Source organism: Acomys minous (assembly GCF_964271855.1).
Source record: "Acomys minous genome assembly, chromosome: 2".
Classification (NCBI taxonomy): Eukaryota; Metazoa; Chordata; class Mammalia; order Rodentia; family Muridae; genus Acomys; species Acomys minous.
This window is the reverse complement of record NC_140484.1, coordinates 110,067,884-110,092,109: the sequence shown is the minus strand read 5'-3', so window position 1 is coordinate 110,092,109 and position 24,226 is coordinate 110,067,884. Positions and strand designations below refer to the sequence as shown.

Below are 24,226 nucleotides of genomic sequence, written 5' to 3'. Positions count from 1 at the left end.
AGCACAAACCACCGGCTGAGCCTCCTAGGCTCCTGCCTCTCTCTCTCTCTCTCTCTCTCTCTCTCTCTCTCTCTCTCTCTCTCTCTCTCTCTCTTTCTCTGCTTTTGCCTGTCTGTTCCATACACTGCCCTCTCTTCTGCTTTCCTCACTTTCCTTAAACCCTCTTTGTTCTCACTTCCACTTACTGCACATGAAACACCTGCCAATTTGATCTCACTGTGGCTCAGTTTCCTCGTATGTAAAATGAGTGTGTATCTGTTGTGATCATGGCTGTCACACGAGATGGGACATGGAAAGTGCTAGTCCTTGGCCCTCAGCTCCAGGAACTTCAGTACCACCATTACGTCATCATCATCTTCACTAGCAATAAGCCTTCAAACCCCAGCCTCGGCCCTATGTGATTGGGTTATCCCCGCCCCCTCGCTTGAAATTCTGCAGTGCTTGTGCCCGTACTCAAGATCACCCCTATTTGTCTTATAAGCAACATTGAGCACCGTTATTTCAGAGTCTCTCTCTCTCTCTCTCTCTCTCTCTCTCTCTCTCTCTCTCTCACACACACACACACACACACACACACACACACACACACACACACGCTAAGCACAGTGAGGAGTTTAGTGATAATAATTTGAGGGTCCCATGTGCGACCCTCCTGTTGGTGGTCTGCCCACCCAATCCTAACCAGGGATAGAGTGGGCTGTCCGTTGCTTCCGTGTCACTGCCTACAACTGCTAAGGATGCTGCATTAGCATCCGTCCTCCCACCTTATACACTTAACTATTTGAGCAGCACACCACAGTGTCTAGTGCTCTCTGGAATACTATCAGGACACGCCAGTCTTGAACTGCACGCTGAACAAGGCTAGTTGACATAATACTGCAGGATGAAGTTATGGACAGTTATTTACATGATCCTGGTGGTTGAATTTCAACATGGTGGCAGAGGCAAGGGTGGGGTCTGAGTCCCTCTTCTTGGCTTGCAGATGTCCTGTGTACTTACATGACCCTCCCTTCATGTGTATGGCCTTGGCATTGCTGTGTCCAAATGTCTTCTCATATGGACAATAATCAGGATGGATTAGGACCCATCATAAGAACCTTCTTTTAACTTAATTGCCCTTTGCAAGGGCTTGGAGTCACATTTGGAGATGCATTCAGATGGGTAGCCCAGGGGCTATGGCATAGGGGCATGCCCCACTCTCAGCTGTGTGGAGGAGAGTCATTTGACCCAGGCTCCTTGATACAGGTACCTGGAGGCCAGTCAGCTAGGAAGCATGTGATCTCATGGTCATAAAAACTGGAGATGAAGAAAGTCATTTCTCTTTGCTGGCTTGAAAAACTAAGATAGACAAGCAGTTACAGCCTGTAGCAGTGGCAGGTCCCCTCCCCCACCCCCCAGCCCCACTCTTCCTGGAGAGGCCCGGTCACATAGGATGATGTTCATTTACTTGCATCACTTCCTATAATGGGTGGCTTCCCACCTCTCCCCGGCCCCACTGGCAATCAGCTAACAGTGTAACAGATAGATATCGGCTTCTTGCCCCAGGCCAGTGGCTCTGTTCTCTGTTGCTCTTATGAAAAACAACAACAACACCCTGGGTATATGCCTTCCCTGAGTCTCTGATTGTTACAGTAGGCCCCAAATGTGAAATTTTGGTTTTGTATCCAGACAGACCATAAGCAGAACTCTGAAGATGTCTCAGACCAGTTGTGTGGCAAAAGAGAGAAGGTAGGGAAATGAGGAAATCTAAGAAGGCTCCACAAAGGATGCTGCCTTGAAAGCAGACTGAAGAGGGTTTGTGGAGTCTCAACTCTGCCTGCAATAGAGAAAACCTAGGTTGAGGTCTAAGCTGAGTGAGACCACGTCAGCTAGCGCTAGCCACACCAGGGGCACCAGGCTCTACACCGTGCTTTCACCAGCTTGCACACAGTTCTGGCAGCATACGGAGATGACTGACTGGCCTCGAGTCAAGTGAAGGCTCTGCCCCGAAGCTTGAGACCAGCTGTACCTCTGCTTTAGCGTGAGATAGTGTCCAAGCCCTTTCTCATCACCATGTGCCTTCTAGATACTGTGCGCTGCCTTAGAGCTAAGGCTTAGTCAGGACTCACAAGCACAGACTCTAGAGGCCAGGGTCCTCCACCTGGCTACATATAAAATCACCCAGTGTTATGTGTGCAGGTGATTGCAGACCCATGTGTGTGAGCACTCAGTCTCCAGCAGGTGGCGTTGTTCTGGGAGGTTGTAGAACTTTTGGGAGGTGGATCCTACCTGGTGGAGCTAGGCTTTAAGGTTTATATCCCAGCCGGTTTCCTGTTTGCTCCCTCTTTCTATCCATTCAGAAGTGAGCAAGTAGCCCAGAGCTCTTGAAGCCTCAGCCGCCAGCTCCCAGCACTGTGCTTTCTTGCCAGATGCACTGTGTCCTCAAGCCATAAGCCAGGTTAAATCTTTCCTTTGTCAGGTCACAGTGACAAGAAAAGTAACTGGTACAACTAGGGCGGGGGTGGATCAGAGGCAGTAGTGCCCAGGCAGTGTCCCAGTCTACCTTCATCAGCATCTTCCAGGGGCCAGACCTAGGGGATGAGGATATAAGGTTCCTAGGTGATCCCGCTGTACAGCCAAGTTTGATATTAGTGGTAAGTCTGTCTTAAGAGGTCATAGTATGACGCCATGGGAAGGGGCACACGAGCTCTGCCTCTGCCGTGTACCACGTGCCCTTAGCCTCTTTAGTGTTGTGTTTCCGTTATAAACTTTATAACCGGAATGGTTCTGTTGTGTGAATTGTGCACTGTCTGGTGTGCGTTGAGTGCTGGATAAATGGTTGCCAGCCCTCCTCGCCTTCTTCCCCTCCTCCTTCTCAGATACGAGCACCTCGTGCTGTCAGACTGTGGGCAGTGAGCGATGAGTAAATATGTATTGTGTGTCTTGTAGGCTTCCTGCTGTTTATGGGTCATGTTTTATTCATGCGCATTGCATGCAGAAGGCTCCCTAAGAGGAGAGAAATTTCAGCCTGAGATTTTTCGAGACAAGGGATTCTCTCTCTGTATAAGTCAAGGGCAAGGGAAGCAAGTGTAAAATGAGGAGAGCAAGGGTTTCACTAGCTGTCAGGAAGTAAAGGCTGGAGACGTTTGACCAGCTGGGAGCTCCTTCTTTTCTAGTCTGGTGCTGCCCTCTAGTGGGAGGAGTCACAGTCAGCCTGGGTTTCCCTCATCCCGCCAGAGGGGGCCAGGCAGGCTTAGGAGGAAGGTGCCCAGCTACAGAAACACAGGCAGGAGGGACAGCCCTGCGGGACATCCACCCCAAACTCTTCAATCCCGATGCAGTTCTAAGGCAACATCCATCATGTTGTGTGCACCCCACTGTTATGTCTGACAGTCCCTGTCCCACGAGGTGGGTATTCTTATTCCAGTTGGAGCACTGAGATATTATTGTTCATCTAGAAATTGAGGCGTGATCCAAAGTGGCTGGCTCTGACCGATTCGACAACCTTCTTCCCATGCTGTGATTTTGTAGAACCAGTTCCTGGGACCCGAGGTCGTATCTTCACCCACCGTGCATACGCTAGACGTCCTTACAGCTGCTAACTCACCTTTCTGGGTTCCAATTTTCTCATCACAATCCTTAGCCCTGCTTCTCAGCATCGCCTAGTTCCTTGGGCACAGCTTTTATGAGACGAAATTTTGAAGATGTGGTTGCTTCAGAATGGCAGGGTAAGAGTGACCCTGCTTTCAGAAGGCGTTGCGTTTGCAACGACACACACCAGCGGCCCCAAAGAGGCAGAGGCAGTCAGCAGTACATACCAGCCCAGAAGGTGCCATAGAAGAGAAACCACCACTTTCTGAGAGCAATCTCTGTATCTCTCTCAAGAAAACTATCACTTTCTCCTAAAGATACAGTTTTTTGTTTTTTTTTTTTTTGTTGTTGTTTTTTTGTTTTTTTGTTTTTTTGTTTTTTTGTTTTTTTTTTTTTGTCGAGCACAGAACGCTCAGCTCTGCTCTTCCCCACCCTGCGATGTCTCAGTATTGTTAAGTCAGGGCTGTCACAGGAGACCTCTGTCCTCTGATGCCCTCCTGAGGCTGGGCATTCCATCCTCCCCCCACCACTTTCTCAAGGACAGCCAGGAGCGGAGCGCCTGCTGCCCGACTGCCCTTTGATTAGCACCTCAGATGCCATTGCATTCTCTGAAATTCTATTCTTCAGATTCAGTCCTGAGGGACTGGAGAGGTGACTCAGAGGGTAAAGTGTTTGCCTCGCAAGTGTGAAGTGCTGAGGGCTACGTTCAGAACACTAGAACCCATGTAAAGCCAGATTCCAGCGGCCATAGGGCGAGAAGGGAGATCCCCCCCACCTCCAAGCTGTTGGCCTGCTCTCCTGTATACATAGTGAGGACTAAGGGATCCTGTGCACATAAGGTTGACAATGAGATGAGTATCCAAGGCTATGCTCTACTCCCATGTGTCTATGTGTGCACAGAGGCAGGTGTGTGCTTACACTCACACTTTCAAACATATGCACACATGTACACACGTCATACACACAAATGTGCTCTCTCTCCCCTCTCTCACACATGCACACACACACACACACACACACACACACACACACACACACACAAATGAAGTGTTTTGTTTTGTTTTAAGGAAAGACAGAAATACAGTCTAAAAACTTTCCTCCTTTAAAAACTTTTTTTTATTCTTGGGATTTCAGTCATTAAGAAATCTATATGAGTCTTCTCTAATTACTCATTTAGAAATGAGCCTTACACAGAGGAATAGACTGGTAGGGCTTAGCTAAATGCACATCAGTGTTTCTCCATGGGTGATAGAGATGCTGACGTGCATCTTCCTGACAATCATGATAAAAGCCGTGTTGAGTATCTTACTGTATGCAGCGGAACTGCAAAAGGCCTTTGATGTTCATTAATCACGGAAACTTCAGAAGCAGCCCTGTAAGACTTCTACTTCGGCAGCTCGAACACGAGCGTGCAGAGGCCGGAGCGTTCCAGTGGCTGCACAGCTGGTGAATCCAGACCCCAGACCGTGGCCCCCCAGCTACACTGTGAGCTCGCCTCCTCCACTACTCATCTAGTCTCAGATCATCCCCAGCGAACATGGATTTTAAGAAAGGGGTGTGGTATTCTCTCTCTCTCTCTCTCTCTCTCTCTCTCTCTCTCTCTCTCTCGCATGCATACACATGCGTGCACGCACACACACACGTTGCACGCACAAAAATGTAATGACAGTAATAATGCCGTTTCCATCCTAGTATCCGCTGTAAGATTTCTTTCCCAGTCTCGAGCATTGCTGGCCTCTCTGGTTACAGCCCACTAGTTTCACGTTGCCACCTTGGACCTGGACATCCAGACGTAGACTCCCCTATGTCCTTTAAGATCTGTGCGTAATCACTGTGACTTGTTGCCAGTGATCATCCTGGCAGCTGATCTGTGGGTTTTGCTCCGTAACAATTGCAGAATGTAGAGACTCCAGGTGGTCTGAGCAGACATTTTATTTTCAGATCAGGGGTCTTACAGAGTGCTGCTAAAGTATTGCTGGGTGTGTCCCCCAGCACAAGTGGGCATGCTTTTTATGAAAAGCTTCCTGGGAGTGAGAACCAAAGTCAAAAGGTGGCTTTATCTTAACTGTTTTTAGACACTGGCAAAGTTGTGCCAGTGTGATTGATTTGCATTTCCCTAATAGGCTACAGACAGAGTGACTTCGCACACTCCTGTTATCTTAAACTCTGGAGCTCTGAAGTTCATAATGGGTCTATAATCAAGATGGCCAGACTGAAATCCTTTCTGGAGGGGCAATCTTTTTTTTTTTTTTTTATTGTCTTGCTGGTTTTTGGAGGATGCACATGTTCTTGACTAATGCCACTTTAACCCCTTCAAAGCCACCTTGAACGTCCACTCTTTTCCTTGACACTATCTCTCTGGTCCATCATGGTGGCTCCTACCCTAACTCTTATATACCCTCCACATTTAAAGGGCCTTTACAATTACCTTTAGGCACATGGGCATATATGTGTTATATACTACATGTATAATAATATATAATATATAATAGTCCAGTATCTGGTCTTATTTTTGAAGATTGCCTAGCTTGTAGGTGGTGGTGCACACCTTTAATCTCAGCACTTGGGAGGCAGGGGCATGTCCATCTTGGTCTACAAAGCAAGTTCCAGAACAGCCAGGGCTACACAGGATTCCCTGTTTTTGAAAACAAAATAACCCAAAACAAAGCAGAAAAAGATGGCCTGATTGGGGCTAGGGAGAATTCTAGGCAGTTAAAGCATGTCTCCCACAAGCACGATGACCAGAGTTCTAAACCCCAGCCCCATATAATATCCAGCTCTCAATGGGCAGTGACAGGGAATCCTTATAGCACAGTGCTAGCTAGACCAGCTCTGTCAGTGAGCTCCAGGTTCAATGAGAGCCATGTATGTGAAGTAGAGAACATTCAAGAAAGACACACAACATTAACCTCTGGCCTCCACAAGCACGTGTACACACAATCATGTACAATGAACATACATGTGCAGACACCCACATACACTCACACACACGATTTACCTTATTGACAACTTTAATTCCATGAGAACATTTTCCGTCGGGGGGGGGGGGGGGACTTTATTTCTCCTGTCGAACTAGCATTGTAGAATTTGCCTGTGGAGCCACTTGCCCTAGCTGCAATTACGTGGTCTTGTCTTGTACTACTGCTACTAAAAGAACATGGTAGATAGGTTGGTTTGCTGCCTCTCATTTTTTAGAACACAAGCCTCACAAGGACCAAGGTGTCTGTCTTGTTCACTGCCATACCCCCAGTTCTTGGCACAGGGCCTGCCACAAGGTACAGGCCCAGTGCGTCCTGTTGATTGACAGGTGGTAGTTTAAAATCTCCCTAACATGCCTCCTCCATTTCCTACCCCTAACTGATCTCTACAAGTGCTTTTCCCCCTAGAAGCTATAGAAAACTCAGACGGGAAGTCATACATGGAGAAAGACAAAGACACAGACAGCACCCCATGCCCCCCCCCACACACACACCAACAACAATTAATGGTAAACAAAGAGGACATGAATTTGAAAAAGACCAAGGAAGGATATATAGGAAGGATGGAAAGGAAAAAAAGGGAAGAGGAAATTGTGTAAGTATATTATAATCTCAAAAATAAAAGAAAAATAAATCTATTATACTAAAAACAAAAATGAAAAGGTTGAGAATCATAGAAAGGAATAGGGTGGGGCTGGAGGGTCTACAAAGTAGTTAAGAGTACTATCTGTTCTTCAGAGGTCCTGAGTTCAATTCCCAGCAACTACGTGGTGGCTCACAGCCATCCACATTGGAATCTGATACATACAGATATACATGCAGATAGAGCACTCATAAAGTAACAATATGATGATGACAACAGTGGTGATGATAATGAAATAAAATAAATTTTTAAAGAAAGGAATAGTGTGAGTTCATGCTGAAACCATGGATATGGAAAGTTGACTCAGCCATCAAGAGCAAGAGCGCCTGCTGCTCTTGAAGAGGATCTGAGTCTAGTTCCAAACATCCAGGATGGGTGGTGACTCACCACCACCTGTCATCTGTTGCCCTCTCCCAGCCTGTTCAGGTCCTTGCATGCAAGTGGTACAAAGGAATACGTAGGCACAGCCAGCAGCTACCCATAAAATAGCACATAAAACTTACTTTTAAAAAGTTCTTCTGCAGTATCCAGTGAGTTGGGGTGGAGGGTCTCAAGGCCCCTCGTTTCCCCATTGGGCAGATGTCCACTGAGTTTAAGGAGGTCACAGCCTCACCACCAGCACCCTCATGGTACACTGCTTCCCCTTGGCAAGCATATTGCCACTAGAAAGCAAGGGTAGCATACCACTGCCCTTGGCAAGTAACATCAGAGACGCAAGTGAGCGCCGGTGAGGATAGAAAACAGTAGATCTGGAGTTTCGATCCAGGTTATCCAGTCCTCCCTCCCTCACAATCCTCAGTCCACTCCCCTTAGTGGACTGGAGAGCCCTGGCTTCTGGCCCTTTGTTCGTGATGTGTTTAGCCACACGCTGCAGACAAAGGAGGTTACGTTTGAGAACACATCTACCCACAATAGACTGAAGAGATTACAGGGGACCAGGATGTAATGTGGCTTGTGTTATATGGGGCAGGAGAAAGACAACAACTCTGGCTCCCTGGTTTCCTGCCATTCTTTCTCAGGCTCCTCCACCCCATGTCCTTCACATGGTGTGCAGAAACCAGGCGGACAGAAGAGGGCGCACTTGAGCCACAAATGTAAAAGAACAACAACAAAAAAACTTGCTGCCTGATCAGGACCTCCTCTAAAACAGGGGGAGGCCTGATACTACCTCTTACCTCTCAGGCAGGAAACTTTGAGGTGTTGACTGTAGTTTTGCTTTTATTTAAAAAAGAAGTGGGGGGGGGGGGAACTTGACAATAAGGAGAGCTGGGAAAATAAATTCACCAGTAACTCTGTGAGATCTTTGTGTGCCTTGTACCTTCAACTTCCCTTAAGGTCCCAGGGCCTTGCTCCTAGTCTGCTCCAGCTGAGATCCTGTGCCTCCTGATGTGAGAGGGCCCTTCCCACACCAGTACTGGTGGGCTGTCCATAGAATGTCATTGGTTTACTGTGACATCGCTCTGAGGAGGAGCCACTTGGCCCCCAGAAAGGCCAGGGATGTTCCACAGTGGTAGGACACTAGCATGTCATACACTGGGCCCTTGGGTGCACCCCTGTTTAGCCAACACGTGCACCTGCACACGCACACAGACACAAACGCACACACCACTCACACACGTCAGCGAGCGCACCATTCTTTGTTCAACTATTACAATCTCTCTACACTGTGACAAAGCAGACCGATATGCCTGTTGTGTGTCTAGTGTTGTTCCCTTCCAACGTTAACATGTTTTCCCTTGTAAAACTACCCCCTTGAATAAGAATAGCTGTGAGATTTGGGCTTAGAGTATTTCCAAACAGATTAATTTCTTTCTAGCATCCTATTGTTGTGATATAAAAACTCTCTTGTTCATTGTGTCTGTCTAACTGTCTACAGGCCAAAAAAAAAAAAAAAAAAAAAACAAGTGATTGCTTTGGGGCTCTGGGCTCCTATTTGTAAAGACCTAGTTTCCTTTGCCAAACGCTTAGAAACATTTGATCTTGCATGTATAGCTTCTAAGGTTTTCTTTTGGGCCCCTTCTATAAGCCTGTGAGCTCTGTGCAGACCAGGAGTCTTAGCTGTTTGAAGTCTGATGCTGAGTCTCCAAGCCCGAGGCTCGTGCTTGGCTCCGAGAAGAAGCCTAGAAGTGTGTTGCCCAGTTTACGTTGCTATGGCAGAATACCTGAAGAAACAACTTAGAAGGCAAAGGACTTATTTGGGCTCATGCTTTCAGAGGTCTCGTGGTTTTCAGAGGTCACGTGATTCCATTGATTTCAGGCCCACTGTGAATCAGAGTGCCATGGCAGAAGGGCAAAGCAGGGCAGAGCTGCTGGCTTCATGGTGGACAGGAAGTAGAGTGACTGATAAGAAGGATTGGGAATAAAAATGAGCCTATACAAGGCATGCCCCCGGTGACCCTCCTAAGGAGCCAGTCAGTAGACAGATATGTCCTCTTGTGAGCTTAGGTGCCCACTGTGACACTGAGTACCACATAGATCTGCTGGCCCCCACTGCTCCGGACCATCTATTTGGACGTAAGTTGCTTGCTGGCTGTCCACATGAAATGACTGTCTTTGTAATGAGGGACTGCTGCTTAAATCTTTATCCATGCGGGCTGGGGGATGATCAGTATTTGGAAAATGTCTCTGAAGACTGAAATTGATTAAGCGTTTATAGCCTGTGAGTTCTACTTTGGGCCCAGTGCTTTTCAAGACTGATCCTAAAGTTGAACATAAAACCTCTGTACATTACTTGCCAGGTAGTAAATACACAGGCGAGGCCTGCCATCATCTCAGTGTCACAGACAGGCTTGAGTCCCAAACACCCATAATCTCAGTGACGGAAGACAGTCATCCCACAATGCAGGGTGGCAAACCTGAAATTATCCAGTGCCTAGTCACTTTTTCCCAAAGTGTACCTCTGTGTGGATTTTGTTATTTTTTTCTGTTTAGAGATTGTAAGTATTTCATTGCATGTGGAAATAATTTGTGGATTGCATTTTTCTCATCTCCCATGAATTCTTGAGTTTGTACTTAGCAGAGAGAGAGAGAGAGAGAGAGAGAGAGAGAGAGAGAGAGAGAGAGAGAGAGAGAAATGTGTGACAAACAGTCATAAAAAAAATTCTTTCAAAATTCTTCATGGTGTGTGTGCACGTATAGAGTGTATATAGAGAGGGGATGTGCCCGAATATGTGCAGGTGCCTGTGCACATGTATGTGTGTGCATGTGGAGGCTAGTGATTGACATCAGATTTTTTTCCTGATTGCTCTACCCGCCCCCCCCCCCTTTTTTTTTTTTGACCCACTGTGTCTCACTGAGCCAATTAAGCTAGGCTGGATGACTGATGAGCTCCAGGAACCTTTATATCTCCACCTTCATAGTACTGGGGTTACAGACTGCAGCTGGCTCGTGTGTAAGTGCTAAAAATGAAGGTCCTCATACTTATATAGAAGGTGCTTTGCCCACTGAGCCATCTCTCCAACATCCCACCCCCACCCAGAAGTCTTAAAGGCAGAAAAGCTACTTAGTGATAGGTTTGCGTTATTTTAGTATCTCTGATTGGCATGACACAAAGTCCTCTAAAGGTAAGAAACGGGCCCTATGGATGCCTTGTCAGAGCAATCTATCACAGCCTTGTAGAGCAGCTGAAGAGATGGCTCAGTGGTTGACAGTGCTTGCTTCTCTTGCCGAGGACCCAAGCTTGTCCTCCACATTAACATCAGGTGGCTCACAACCACCTCTGTCCCCAGCTCCTAGGCGTTCAGTGCTCTCTTCTGACCTCTGAGGCCACAGCGTTCCCATGCATATGTCCATACATGCAGACTCAGCCACAGGATGTAAAATGAAAAACAAACAGCCCTGTAGAAGCCTAGCATGATCCACAGCATTTGCATGGAGTTCTCAAAGATAAAACGCACTGGTATCCCGCCTCTGACTTTTGGACCAACTCCTTGTGGTGCCATTCGTAATGACCGGCTATCTTACCTGGCCGGTGTCATGTTATCGCTTTGACCTTTGGTGATATTGCTCCTTGAAGGGCTTCCATGTTTTAACCTGACCTTTGCTTTACTCCTTTCAGGGATCCTGTTCACGATGTTGGTGTTTGGACCAGCCTGTGGATTTATTCTGGGCTCATTCTGTACCAAAATCTACGTGGATGCCGTCTTCATTGACACAAGTAAGCAGCAGGTCCCAGTGGCTAAGCGCCCCTACAGTAACCATTTCCGTTCTCATAGAGGAGTCTTCAGCCTCTGGGTTTCTAAGGCCCTCCCACTAAGCAATATCCATGTGCTGCTCTGCTTTCCACTACTGTGACATATATGCCTGAGACAATCAAGTCAAAACCAAGAAGGGCTTATTCTGGCTCATGACTTCAGAGCCCAGGTTTGGCTGCCATGTTGTTTGGCTGGCAGATACCACTTGATGGTGGAGAAGGTAAGGGAGAGAAATAGTTACCACATGGTGGCTGTGATGGGAAGAGAGAAGAAGAAGCCAGGGTCCCTATAGTCTCTTCAAGGACACCCCACAACAAAGTAACTTTTGCACAATGCCCCATCTCCCAAAGTCAAGTACACACACACAAACACACAAACACACACACACACACACACACACACACACACACATACACACTGCATAGACATGTACAAAACATAGATTTAAAGCAGTGCTATCTTAAGCAAAGCTTTCTGAGTTCTTAATTGGAAGAGGACGTCTGTTTCTCACTTGCTCTGGGCTTCCCACCTGTGAGTTTGCAATTAAGTTGTGTGGCTGTCAGGGTACACATTAGTGATCTGTCTCATTGCTGTGACCAAATGCCTCATGCCATGGCGATGGCTAACCTTGGTTGTGAATTGACACACCCAGGAAGAAGGAACCTCCCATGAGAAATCGCCTCCGCTAGATTGGCCTGCAGGTGTGTCTGTGGGGCTACAGGAGGGCTCAGCCCACTGTGGGCAGTACCATCCCTAGGCAGGCGGACCTGGGCACTATAGGAGAGACAGATGGATATGGGCCTGGTATGAGCCAAGAACAACATCCTTCTATGGTGTCTCCTGCTTCCAGGTTTCTGCCTTGAGTTCCTGGCCTAACTTCTCTCCATGATGGGCTCTCACTAAATGTATGATGAAATAAGCCCTTCCCCACCCCCACCCCACCCCCATTCTTTTTTTTTCCAAACTGTTTTGTCTCAGCAACAGAAAAGTAACCTAAAACCTAAAATAAGAAATATTTTAAGAAAGTAAAACTTTATTTTGATTTATGACTCTGAGAAGCCCACCGTGGTGGGGAAGACATGGCAGCCATAGTGTGAGGCTGCTGACCACACTGCAGCCTTAGTCAGAAAATGGAGAGCAATGAGCCGTCATGCTTAGCTTTTATGGTTTTCTGCCATCAAGGCCAACCCCAGTCCCTTTCTCCTCAATTCCTCCCATATCCACTACTTTTCCCTTCCAAGCCCATATGCTTTCTCTCTCCCTTTTTAACCCACTGAGTCCACTTAACACTGCTTGTGTATGTGTGAGTGTAGAGCCACCTGTTAGAGCAAGGGTAGCCTTGCAGAGTCCACACACCTGATGAAGCGTTCTCTTCCTCCCCAGCCACCATCAGGTGCCAGTAGCTTCTCGGCTAAGAGCAGTACTTCATGAACACCCCCTCCTTTGCCCGAGTCCATGCTAGGGTTTCTTGTCTTGATCCCGTGTGTGTCTCATGTATGCAGTCACAGCCACTGAATTTGTATGTACAACAGCCTTGCCACGCCCAGCAAATAATGCTTCTCCCCTTGAAGTCCCTTCCGGGGACCCTTTCTAGTTTTCAGACTTCTGTGGGCACTCCAGTTGAAATACACATATCCAAGCTTTCAAGTCTAGCACCCACTTGGGTTACCTCACTCACGATGATTGTTACCAGCTCTGTTTATTTACCCATGTTTCACCTTTCTTTGCAGCTACATTACAATCCACTGTGTATATGTATCACATTTCCATTAGCCATTCCTTCCTGGAGGTACTTGACGGCTGTTGCTTCCTCTTACCACTAGAGGGCAGAAAAGCACCACAAATTCGTCCTTTTTTAGTCACATCAGAAACCCAACCATGGGAATGCTGCTCCCTATAGTGCCCACCCCAGTTAACTCAATCTAGATGATCCCTTAGAGGCATATGCAGAGGCTTGTCTCCGAGGTACATCCCATCAAGTTGGCAAAAGGGATTGACCATCATAGCTGTGCTGTGGTGACAAATTGGCCTCAAACTTAAGTGATTGGATGTACTGAAAATTAATTTTGTAGGGAACCTGTTGAATACAGACTAGTTGGGAAGAGGTGGGCCCTAGTGCACCATAGTCATTCCGGGGCCCAGGCCCACAGATTCATATCCCAATCCTAGCGTTTATAGTCTGCAGGTAGGAAGCCTATGACCAGAAGAGATGCACCCTATTCTTGCCTAACTCATTACCAAAGCAAGCCCATGACAATGACACCGTATGTAGAGTGACTCGTGATGGACACTTCTTGTCTCATAGTTCTTTTTGGGTTTTGTTTGTTTCGTTTGGTTTTGGTTTTCAAGACAGGATTTCACTGTGTAGCTTTGGCTGTCCTAGAACTTGCTCTGTTGACCAGGCTGGCCTCAAACCCACGTGGATCTGCCTGCCTCTGCTTCCTTATTCCCTAGTGCTGGGATTAAAGGCATGTGCCACTGCACCTGGCTGCTGTCTCCCAGTTCTTGAGTGGGTCTGGGACTCAGGAGCAGCTCTAGTGGGATGCAGCCAAGTAACTAGCTGCTCTGCCATCCCTTGGGGACCAAAAAGGAGAAGATTCCCCTCAGAGACCATGCCAGTGGTGGCCAGGCTGACTCCCCTGGTCCTCTCTACAGGACTCTGTCACCAGTCCTCCTGTAGAAAGGATAAGCTAGAGCCCCCAAGGCAAGGAGCCACCGTAGTCTATAAGCTAGTCTTCAGGGTGACCTCGGGTCATGCCTGTAATCTTCTTTGCTGGAAAAGCACAGGCCCACAGTCAAGCAAAAGGACTACTATACAAGAATTTGAATTCCAGATGGGGGCAGGTATTTGAGGTTGTCTTAGTTAGGGTTTCTGTTGCTGTGAAAAGATGCTGTGGCCACAACAACTCTTACAAAAGAAAGCATTTAATTGGGGCAGGCTTACAGTTCAGAGGGTTAGTCCATTATCATCATGGTAAGAAGCATAGTGGCATGCAGGCAGACATGATGCTGGAGACGGAGCTGAGAGTTCTAAATCTGGATCCACTGGGCCTGGCTTGAGCTTCTGAACCCTCGAAGACCACCACCTAGCGACACACCTCCTCCAACAACGCCACACCTCCTCCAACAACGCCACACCTACTCCAACAAGACCACACTCCCTATGGCCCTATGTTATTCAAACCAGCACCTGAGGTTTACCTAAGCAGTGTGTTCTCAGCTATCAAGGCCACTGCCTGATGGAGAGCCCTGGAATTCTGCAAAGTTCTGTCAGCATCAAAGCTGTATCTCCTTTCTCTCTGCAGGCAGAAGGTGGGAGGCCGCTACGGTAGCTGCTTCTTGAGCTGATCTGCTCCCAGGATCAATAAGAACTCTCAGTCCCTGGGTTCCCAATCCATCATCTCTTGACAGTGCTAAATTTACTAATTCACCCCCAAAGAAATAATGTGGTCTTAAATCCAATCAAGTTGCTCTGAGATTCACTCCATTAATCCCACTGATATATTTACTTGTCGCTAATGATGTTACAAATTTCCGAGTAGAAAAATAAAATCAGATGCGGCCTTATATATTTATTCTTGCCAAGTGCTAGGCCTCTTCAGGAAGGGATTAGACGCCCCTGTCTTCCAGCCGCCTTTGAAGTCTACTCCTAGGAAGCAAGGATGGATTGGTAAGGGGACACACTGTCTGGAAAGTCAGCTACCATCTCATACAGGCAGAAAAGCCAGCTATCATGGGTGTGGGGGCAGGAGCAGCAAGGGGTTGGAGAGGATGCTGCAGCGGGAAAGCTGTCTTAGAAGAAGATGTATTTTGTACTGGCCATATTAGTAGTGACCCCCTCAAACCGAGGCGTTAGGAGCAGCCAGAGTGTCTGAGCCAGAAAGAACCTTGGGCGCATTCTCTCTCAGATCTTTCGTTATATTAGTAAGGAACCTGAATCTCGGATCGGGAAGCGGAGGAACACAATCAGCAGAAGGGAATCTTTGTACAACCCAACTCTCCTGAGCCACTTGGCATATTTTTCCTATTTATGATCCCCTCTTCTCAGACTTGATGGAAGAGCCTCCCCTCTCCTGGAGTAACTGGGCATCTGGGAATTCTTAGCCTATGACTCTACAGGCCCTTGGATTTACAAGTCAGACCCCCTTCGTGTCCTTGTCACCTCTCCTCGCTCACCTCAGCCCTGCGGGAAGTAAAGCAGCCTCCTCCACACTTTTAGGCTCCTGGGCATTGATGCCTCCCATGTGTACCGCAGATGGACAATTTTCCTCACTGTCTAGGCATCTTACAAGTAGTACCACTAGAGGGAGCAAGAGCATCGCCAACTCTGTTAGGGAGTCAGCCAGAAAAAAAATGTCCTTTCGAGGCAATTTGTTTTGTTTCTGCTCTTGTGGCAGAACCTCTTCAGTGTTTGGCTGCTGCGTTTGACTGTATTTTGAGGCAGGAATTATCTGTTCCTTGGGCCCCACCCCATCTTTCCCTCACTTCCCAAAATAGCTTTTCTTTAGGGCTTCCTAGCATGTATGCATAGCCAGGCAAGCGTCTCTGAAATCTGGGGGGTGGGGAGCCTGGAGTTTGTGTGGAGGGGGGCAAAAGAAATCCATGGAAAGCCTGTGCTGTGGGACAAATGGAGGGACAAACAGTGCAAGGAGAAAGGATACAGGACAGAAACCTGGGAGTCAGTGCAGCTGCGAGTACAGGGGAGCAGGTCGCTTGTAGGAATGAACCAGCAGTCTGAGAGAAGATCCGGGAGATAGGCCCTGGGAGCAGGCAGCGTACCCATAGGCTCATCTGGTCTGGCACAGGCACAGTACTGCGTGTCTGCTGCCTTTCATCTGTGTTTGATCTTGGGTGGCTCTGTTGGTCCCTCTTAAGGCGAATGGATTCCTCCTGTGAGAGCTGGGGGAAGAAGCGATGAGACTTTCGGGATTTCCTTTTTTACAATATCTTGCTGAAGCTAAAATTTGAACGAGAACAGAACCTTGAGGAAAGGGCTTGGCTTCAGGCTGTACCCCCTAAGCGTTCAGTCGGCCAGCATTAGTGGCGTGGGTTTATTAGAGGGAGACTAGGAACAGCAGCCGCCGTGATTAAAGCAGTTATTAAAGGTGCACGCGTGCTGTCTTGTTGGGAACTTGGGACCTTGTAGGGGTGTATGTGTAGCTTCTATGTGATAAAGCATTAGAGTCTCTGTGAATCCAGACCACATTCTCATGAGCTCTGTGTTCCTAGGGCAGCCATTCCTCCTCTTGAGCCTGTGTGGACAATGCAAGAGAACCACACAGTGTTCCCATACAGGGACCGGCATATTGGAAGCGTGCCATTAGGTCGGATGTAATAATGAGGCATCGGAGAAGCTTATAGCATCTGCAGTTACTGAGGGATCCAGCATGCCTTCAGCCCGGACTCCCAACTCTTTCTCTCAGCCTGACTACTTGCCTCCCTGAGACCTGGACTTCACTAGAGGGTTGCTCCCCCTCGCCCACACACCTATGGATGCCTGTTGGAAGGCACATGCACACCGGCTGGCCCTGCAGACAGCTGCATGTCATCACTAGCTGTAACAAGATGCTGTAGCCTGTGTGTTTGTGGCGGCAAGGCCACCAGCTAGGCTTCCCCCTCTACCTTTTGAGAGCACTGGCACTCCTTCAGTTTGGACTGATTAGCTGGATGGCTGGGATCTGGAATGTTCCACACCCTCCCCGCCTTTGCTTTGTAATTAGGCTTGCCACTTAATGATGCTCTTGGAATTCCTGAGTCCCATAGCAAAAGTCTGATAATGGGGTTTAAAGCAAATAGGTACATGAACTTAAAAATGCCCCGAGAGCCATAATGGCCCTCAGTGAGGCCCAAGAGAAAGACCGGACTGTCCCCAATTTGCTTTGAGCCACTCTTCTCACAGTCTCATGGGTAGGCCTGTCCTGTTAATGAGCTGTATGCTCGGTTCTTCCTGTTCCTCCTGATTTTCTTCTTCTCTTTTTTTAACCTTGGAAATGGGGACAATGTCCTGATAGGCCCCTTGTAGTCACATCACTTGTTCTTTGCAGAGGTGATAAATAGCTGTTAGTAAAAACAAACAATCAAAAACAAGTGGCAATACAGCATTTTCTTTGTCTACCTTGCCTCCCCTAGCATGTCGCACAGCTCAGCTCAGCCTGAGTCACTCTCCCCACTCTGTTTTGATCCACAGCAGCCGTCATTCCTGTGTCTTATGTCATTGGTATATTTACATATCTGAGTAAATGAGACAAATTGATGCTTTCCAGTTTTGTTCTGGGCATCTTACAAACAGCCACCTTCAAACAGGCTGAACACAGTCTTTAAAAGTCAGTACAGGAACTAGAATTGGATAGGAAAATAGGTCCTCAAGCTTTGTCCCCTCTTCCAACCTGAAAGAGTGTGTTTGCTGTCCTAAGCCTCCCCAGGACTTCTGTCAGCGCAAAGAAGGGCATCTGTTTCCCAAGCCACTGTAATAGTCAGGGTAGGCCAGACCACGCTACAGTGACAAACAGATTCCCCAATCTGTGGCTTAGGGTGGTAGACATTTTTTTTCTTGTTCCTGTCAAATATCCAAAGCAGGTCAGTGGGGACGTTTTGTTCCTATAGCGTGCTCTTGCGTTCCCCTTGGGAGGAAGAAACTTGGGAAGTGCACACACAGGTGCGCATGCTTGGTCATACTCGCAAGCGATGCCTGTTCACACACACATGCTTAGTCACACTCAGACACGATGCCTGTTTACACACGCATGCTTAGTCACACTCGCAAGCAATGCCTGTTCCTTTGCTCGCTGTCCTTCTATAAAATTCTAGGCGTGGCCGTATTTCAAAAAGCGGGGACATATACTCTCTGCCTTCTGGTCCTTTGCCAGCACACACAGAGAACTCTATCTCAATGCAGCTGTTCTAGAGCAGTGTCCCCTGAACACTGACAATTGCCATGCAAGTCAAGAATGGATTTTTTCACTGTTAAGTAGCAAATATCCCTCATTGCTATATTATTTGAGGAGTTTGTGGGGTAGCTCAGTTGGTAAAACGCTGGTCCCATAGGTATGAGGACATGAGTTCAACCCTCAAGTTCACATTTAAAAAAAAAAAAGCCAGGTATTATGGTGCATGCCTGTGATCCCAGCCCCAGTGGGGTAGGGCCAAGAAAGTCCCTGGGGCATGCTGGCCAGCCATCATAGCCAAAGTGGTGATCTGCAGGCCAATGAGAGCTTCTGACTTATAAAACGGAGTAGCTAGCCCCAGAGAAGTGATACCCAAGGTTGACTTCCAGTTCGACAGGGACATTTATGCACCCATTACAACAAGCACCTTTCAGCCCACATGCAGTCTTATTTGGCGTAGACATACTAAGCCTCTCTGAAGCCGAGTGGTGTCCCTCAGTGTGCTGTTTCTCTCCTACCACAACGCCCTGAGTAACTAAAATGGAGAAGGGAGAACGGTAGCTCCAGAGAAAGGATAGTTTTGTAAAACCTGCCCTCCATGTAGCATCCCATGAGCCTCTTCTGGCCTGACCCAAATGGCAGGTATGCTATGGTTTTGACCCAGGTGACATGTTTCTTGCTATCAGTTCTTGAACATGGCGTGCTCATGGGGAAGATGGGGACAGGGACAGCTCACGTACCCAGTGCCAGCCCGTCGCCCCAGGATGTTTTCTCACACATCCGAGACAATCACTGATTTCCTGTGACTTTCTACACAGCACTAATTTTGTTCCCCTCCAACAACTGCTAGGATCTCTCTGTCTTTGCTCACATCTGGAGCGTGTAGACAGTGGCAGCTCCCTTCCTCTTTGTTTCCACCCATTGCATGTGAAGAAACCCAGTAAGTGACTAGTGCAAACAGCACTACTCAGCTGCTTAGGGCAATTGTACTTCCTTTTCTCTTCCCTCATTTGCATGGAGATGCTTCCAGAATCACTTTGGGTTGCCCGTGCCCTAGTATACTGTTTTAAAAATAAACCCACATGTGGAAATGCCCATTCATACAAAGGAGGAAATAACAAGAGCTGCTGTATCCGAAGAGCCCACGTGCGCCTCGGGATCTTCTTCACTTGTTTTCTTTCATCCTTACAACCACTCTGGGGGTGGCATCCTTATTTTACAAAGGATGAAAAGGCTTGGGGAGTGCTCAGGCTAGTGAGAGACAGAGCTAGGATTCAGCCCCCTCCCCCCCCCCAGCCCTCTGCAGCTCTCTCCTCTCTAGTGCATGGCTTCACAAAAGCAGCTAGTCCCCCTTAGCATGGTGAGGGCCACTGAGCATCAGTCGGGGTGCTCAGGGTAGAGGTTATCCACACCTCAAAGCCAATTTGTACATTCCCAGGACAGTTGGTAGCCAGGAGTCCATTGCATAGAATTCATAAATCTAGTGTTCGCCCAGGTCCTCCAGGGAACACAAAGGGATTTTAAGAACAACTAAAAAGAAACCTAGGCCAGGCATGGTGGCGCACGCCTTTAATCTCAGCACTCGAGAGGCAGAGGCAGGTGGATCACTGTGAGTTCAAGGCCAACCTGGTGTACAAAGTGAGTCCAGGACAGCCAAAGCTACACAGAGAAACCCTATCTCGAAAAAAAAAAAAAAAAGAAATCTAAAAGGTAGTCCTGAGTATGGGGGCCTCTGTATAAAGACCTCTGTGTTCTAGACCACACTTGTGTGAACTTGGGCAAAAAACCTGGGCTCTCTAAGCCTTAGTTTCCATATCAATGCAAAGTGGAGAGAATTAAAAAATCCTATTTTATAGGCTTGTAGGAAGAATTTACCGAAACAACAAGGACCACGCCATGTGTGACTCTTGGTATAGAGGAAACCCTGGGAAAGTGATGTCTGGTGTTATCACTTTGAGTCTTCGGGGGCGGGGCACTTTCTAATTGGTGAAATGCTCATCTGCTGATGTCTCATCACTCTTCCCCAAGCCGTCTTATCTGTCTGATCCGGCCTGCAGCCCTATTGTTCTTGCCTCACTTACTACTGCCCAGGTCCCCAAGAATCTCTGGGAACATGGTTTGTCATCAAAGAGACATTTGTAGGTAGCCAGCCGGGACATGCCATGTTGCAGGGCAACCATAAAGAGGAATGCGAACACCAAGGAGTAAGCTGTAGTTCCGTTCCGTTCCCATGACTTCAGCTGGCAAATCAAAGACATGTTAGTACCAAGCAACCAGGTCTACGCAACCAAACCGCATGGATACGCATGGTGCTTTTGCGCACTGAGGCTGTGCCAGAGGTTTCTAATGAAGGGCTGGGCCAAGCTAAGGGCCACCCTCAAGACTTGAGCCAGCCCAGGCAGTAGAAACTTGCGGGTGAAGGACCGCACCATAAATGACAGACTGGCATCTGCCAAGTATGTAAACACATATCTGGTGTGGTTTTCTGACCCTTCCCAATGACTCGACAGGGTAGGTGCTGGCATCACCACCAGTGTTTGCAGATTAGTAAACTGAGGCATACAATTCAGAAAGTCTCAAAAAGGGTAGGATTTAAGTGCGGGCATTTGGACATCCATTTTCCTGAACTGCATTCTGAGCCTGACCCTTTTAGTCATGAGGCCGATCCCTGTGCTGTAAGGGATGGAGCAAGTTGTCAGACAGACTGTGTCAGGTGGGAGAGTGTGTACCTAGTGACAGGCTCCCCTTGGATAGTGAATATTTGCTTGTGTTTTTGTGCACTCAGCTTGGCAACGCAGCAAAATGAGTCAATTCCAGCCTTGGCTGTCTGGCTCCTCGCTGTTTTTGTTTAGACAGATTATAAGCACAGAGCAGACAAGAAAATTAAAGGGGAATCACGTTCAGTCCCCAGTGATAGAAGAAACAGGAGTACTGACATGGAACAGATAGTTTCCCAGCTCAGAGCCCTGTCCCACCCCCATCCATTAATACAGCCCTTGAACCCTGCACACTGGACATCTCTGTTCAGCGGAGGCTCCCACAGCCTGCACGCCCACTAAGCTGTACCCTCTCTGTTGGCAGGTAACCTGGACATCACTCCCGACGACCCACGCTGGATCGGAGCCTGGTGGGGCGGCTTTCTGCTCTGCGGTGCCTTGCTCTTCTTCTCGTCCCTCTTGATGTTTGGCTTCCCACAGTCCCTGCCCCCACACTCAGATCCTGGCATGGAGAGTGAGCAGGCTATGCTTCCAGAAAGAGAATACGAGAGGCCCAAGCCCAGCAATGGGGTCCTGAGACACCCCTTGGAGCCAGACAGCAGTGCCTCCTGTTTCCAACAGCTGAAAGGTAAGAGACCAGGAGGTGATGGTTAGAACCAAGGGATCCTGTGATGGGCTGAGGGGAAGGGTGGCATCTGGAGGATCTGAGGGTTTTACATAATTGACCCACACAAACTTTATGCTGAAGGTATGACCAGAACATTTAACAAATGCAAAAATAAGGTAGCCACCATCTATTGATGAAATCCCGGTGGCTAACATATAAGAGTCTCACTTTGGGGCACAGCAAAGTCCTAGACATCTTAAAAGAACAATAAAAACAAACGCAGCTTTTCTGACAGAATAGCAAGGTGTAAGTAATAATGTCAATTGATAGAGATCTTTTCTGTGTCGTTTCCACCCTCAGCATGGTGTCTCACAGTGAACCATGACTGATATTTCATATAGCCCAGTAGCCTCAGGCTGTTCCATGCCCCTCCGCCTCCCTCACACTCACATACCCCCAAGGAAGCTGCATGTGGTGTTCCCTAACTTGCTTGGATCCACCGGAGTACCTGCTAGAGTTTAGATGTCAACAGTTGGCCACAGGGATCCACAGGTGCCCATGCATGTGCCAGGCCGGCAAACCTCCTCTTCGGGAAGTTGGGATGGAAGGAAGGTGGATAGACAGTAACTTCTTTTCTTCTTCTTCTTCTTCTTCTTCTTCTTCTTCTTCTTCTTCTTCTTCTTCTTCTTCTTCTTCTTCTTCTTTTATTAATTTATTCAAATTACAACTCAATTGTTCTCCCATCACTTATATCTTCCCGTTCCTCCTACCCTCCCACCCCCCACCCTATTACCCTCCCTAAGGTCCATGTACGAAGGGGACCTCCTCCCCCACTTTATGGTCACAGGCTAACAAGTCTCATCTTGGTAGCCTGCCTGTTCTTTCTTTGAGTGCCATCAGGGCTCCCCACCAAGGGGAGGTCGTCAAACATGGGGCACCAGAGCTCCTGTCAGAGTTAGTCCATGCTTTCCACATAACTGCGGAGGATGTCCTCTCCATTGGCTAGATCAGAGTAGGGGTTCAGTGAGAAAAATAGAAGATGGGGAAATAGACCTACAAGAAGAACATCGTAATGGGTGCATCAGGGCCCAGAGGGGTCTGCTCAAACTATTGCACTAACCAAGAACAATACGAGTAGTAAACACCGGACCCCTACTCTGACAGTCACCTCTTGTTAACCAGACTCTGAGAGCGATATGGACTGCATTCCAAGGCACTGGCCACATTTCCCTGAGGTCAAATCAAAGTCAAGGTAAACCCCTCTAGGAGGAGGTGCACTAGTGGCAGGCGATGATCGCAAGCCTTGACTAACCCCGTGGCCCTTCATCGTCTCACTCCACACTGGCCGGAAGCATGCTCCATTCTCCCTGCCATGTTTCCACAAGTGTAAGGCTGTGGTACACTTCTCTATGACAGCATCATCCTGAGGAAAAAGCTCTGCCTGGCAGAGACACTTAATCAAACCTGGGAGTCCATGAGGAATAGAACGAACCAGTGCTCTTTCTGAAAAGACACTAATTTAATAACTTGATGTCATACCTGGCCCCATGTTCTCTGTCAGTATCTACAAGTGCTGTGAGCCGACTGATGGCCTTAAAATTCCTCTTTTTAAACTCCGAGTGCACTAGTAAGTGAGAAGTCCAGCTAGCGTATGTCCGCGGAGGTTGCCTTAGCTGGAACCATCCCCTCTGTGAGTGTGTAAATTACCTCTACCTTCGAAACTGGTATATTCCAAAAGTCCCAAGCCAGCTGGATGGCGATGCCTGCTGTTATCTTAAGAGCACAGCTGACTGTAATTTCAGGCCACATACTCACACTAATCTATCAGGCTGGCCTCAGAGTGAGTCTGGCGAGAGAAAACCCTCATATTCAGTAGTGGCAACCTTTCCAGATCTTTCTTTGTCTGGGTGATGGTTCTATCTCCCACAGACCACATCCATAAGCCCTCCTTTTCATCTGTGGGAATGCAAAGATAAAAAAATAAATAAATAAACAACTGAGCCATCAGTGACCTCATCAGCAAGCCAGCAAAGACAGGCAGTGCCCCAGGAAGTAACAGACCTGTGGAGGGCTAGGGAGGGTAGCTGAGGTAGGTCTTGAGCTGAGGGCTGTCACAGTTTCAGAGTGATTGCCACCCTGCTTTATCTTCTCCATTTCAGGAGTCCCTCCCTACTAAGGGCTAGGGACATGGCAATGACCCAGTGCCTTGTGTCCTGGAACTTATGTTTCAATAGAGGAGGCACGCAACAAGAGAGGTCAAATCCAAGTGAAGATGAGCACTGAGTAAATTGTTGGGCCTGGGATGAGGATGTGCATTTGAGTCCATGGGTTACAAACTCACTAGGCCAGAGGTGGTCAAGTATGGTATCTATGTGAATACACTTCATGAGTAGTAGTTTAGAATGAGTCCCTACTTAGTGAGTTCACTAATGGACTAGGCTAGAGGATATTCCGGCAGCATAGGTAAGCTGTGTCTCTAGAAGACTCTGCGAGAGCAGGAATCCAGTGACATGAGCTATTGCGCTAATAAGCAACCATCCAGGTGCAGACCACAGAGAAGGGCCCTCTGTAGTTCATCCTTTATCTTCCGCCATGAGCTGAATGTTTCTGCCACAGGAACATGTCCACCAAACG

General features: G+C 47.9%; 1 protein-coding gene across 3 annotated transcripts in view; it reads left to right on the top strand.

Annotated features, from left to right (window-relative positions):
• SLCO3A1 (solute carrier organic anion transporter family member 3A1) overlaps positions 1-24,226 on the top strand; it is a 290,789-nt gene that overhangs the window by 201,891 nt on the left and 64,672 nt on the right. For all 3 annotated transcript variants that reach the window (XM_084756104.1, XM_084756103.1, XM_084756102.1), the window contains exons 3-4: positions 11,249-11,347; positions 21,350-21,613. In XM_084756104.1, the coding sequence (XP_084612230.1) occupies positions 11,249-11,347; positions 21,350-21,613 (363 nt within the window). The remainder of the gene's footprint in view (positions 1-11,248; positions 11,348-21,349; positions 21,614-24,226) is intronic.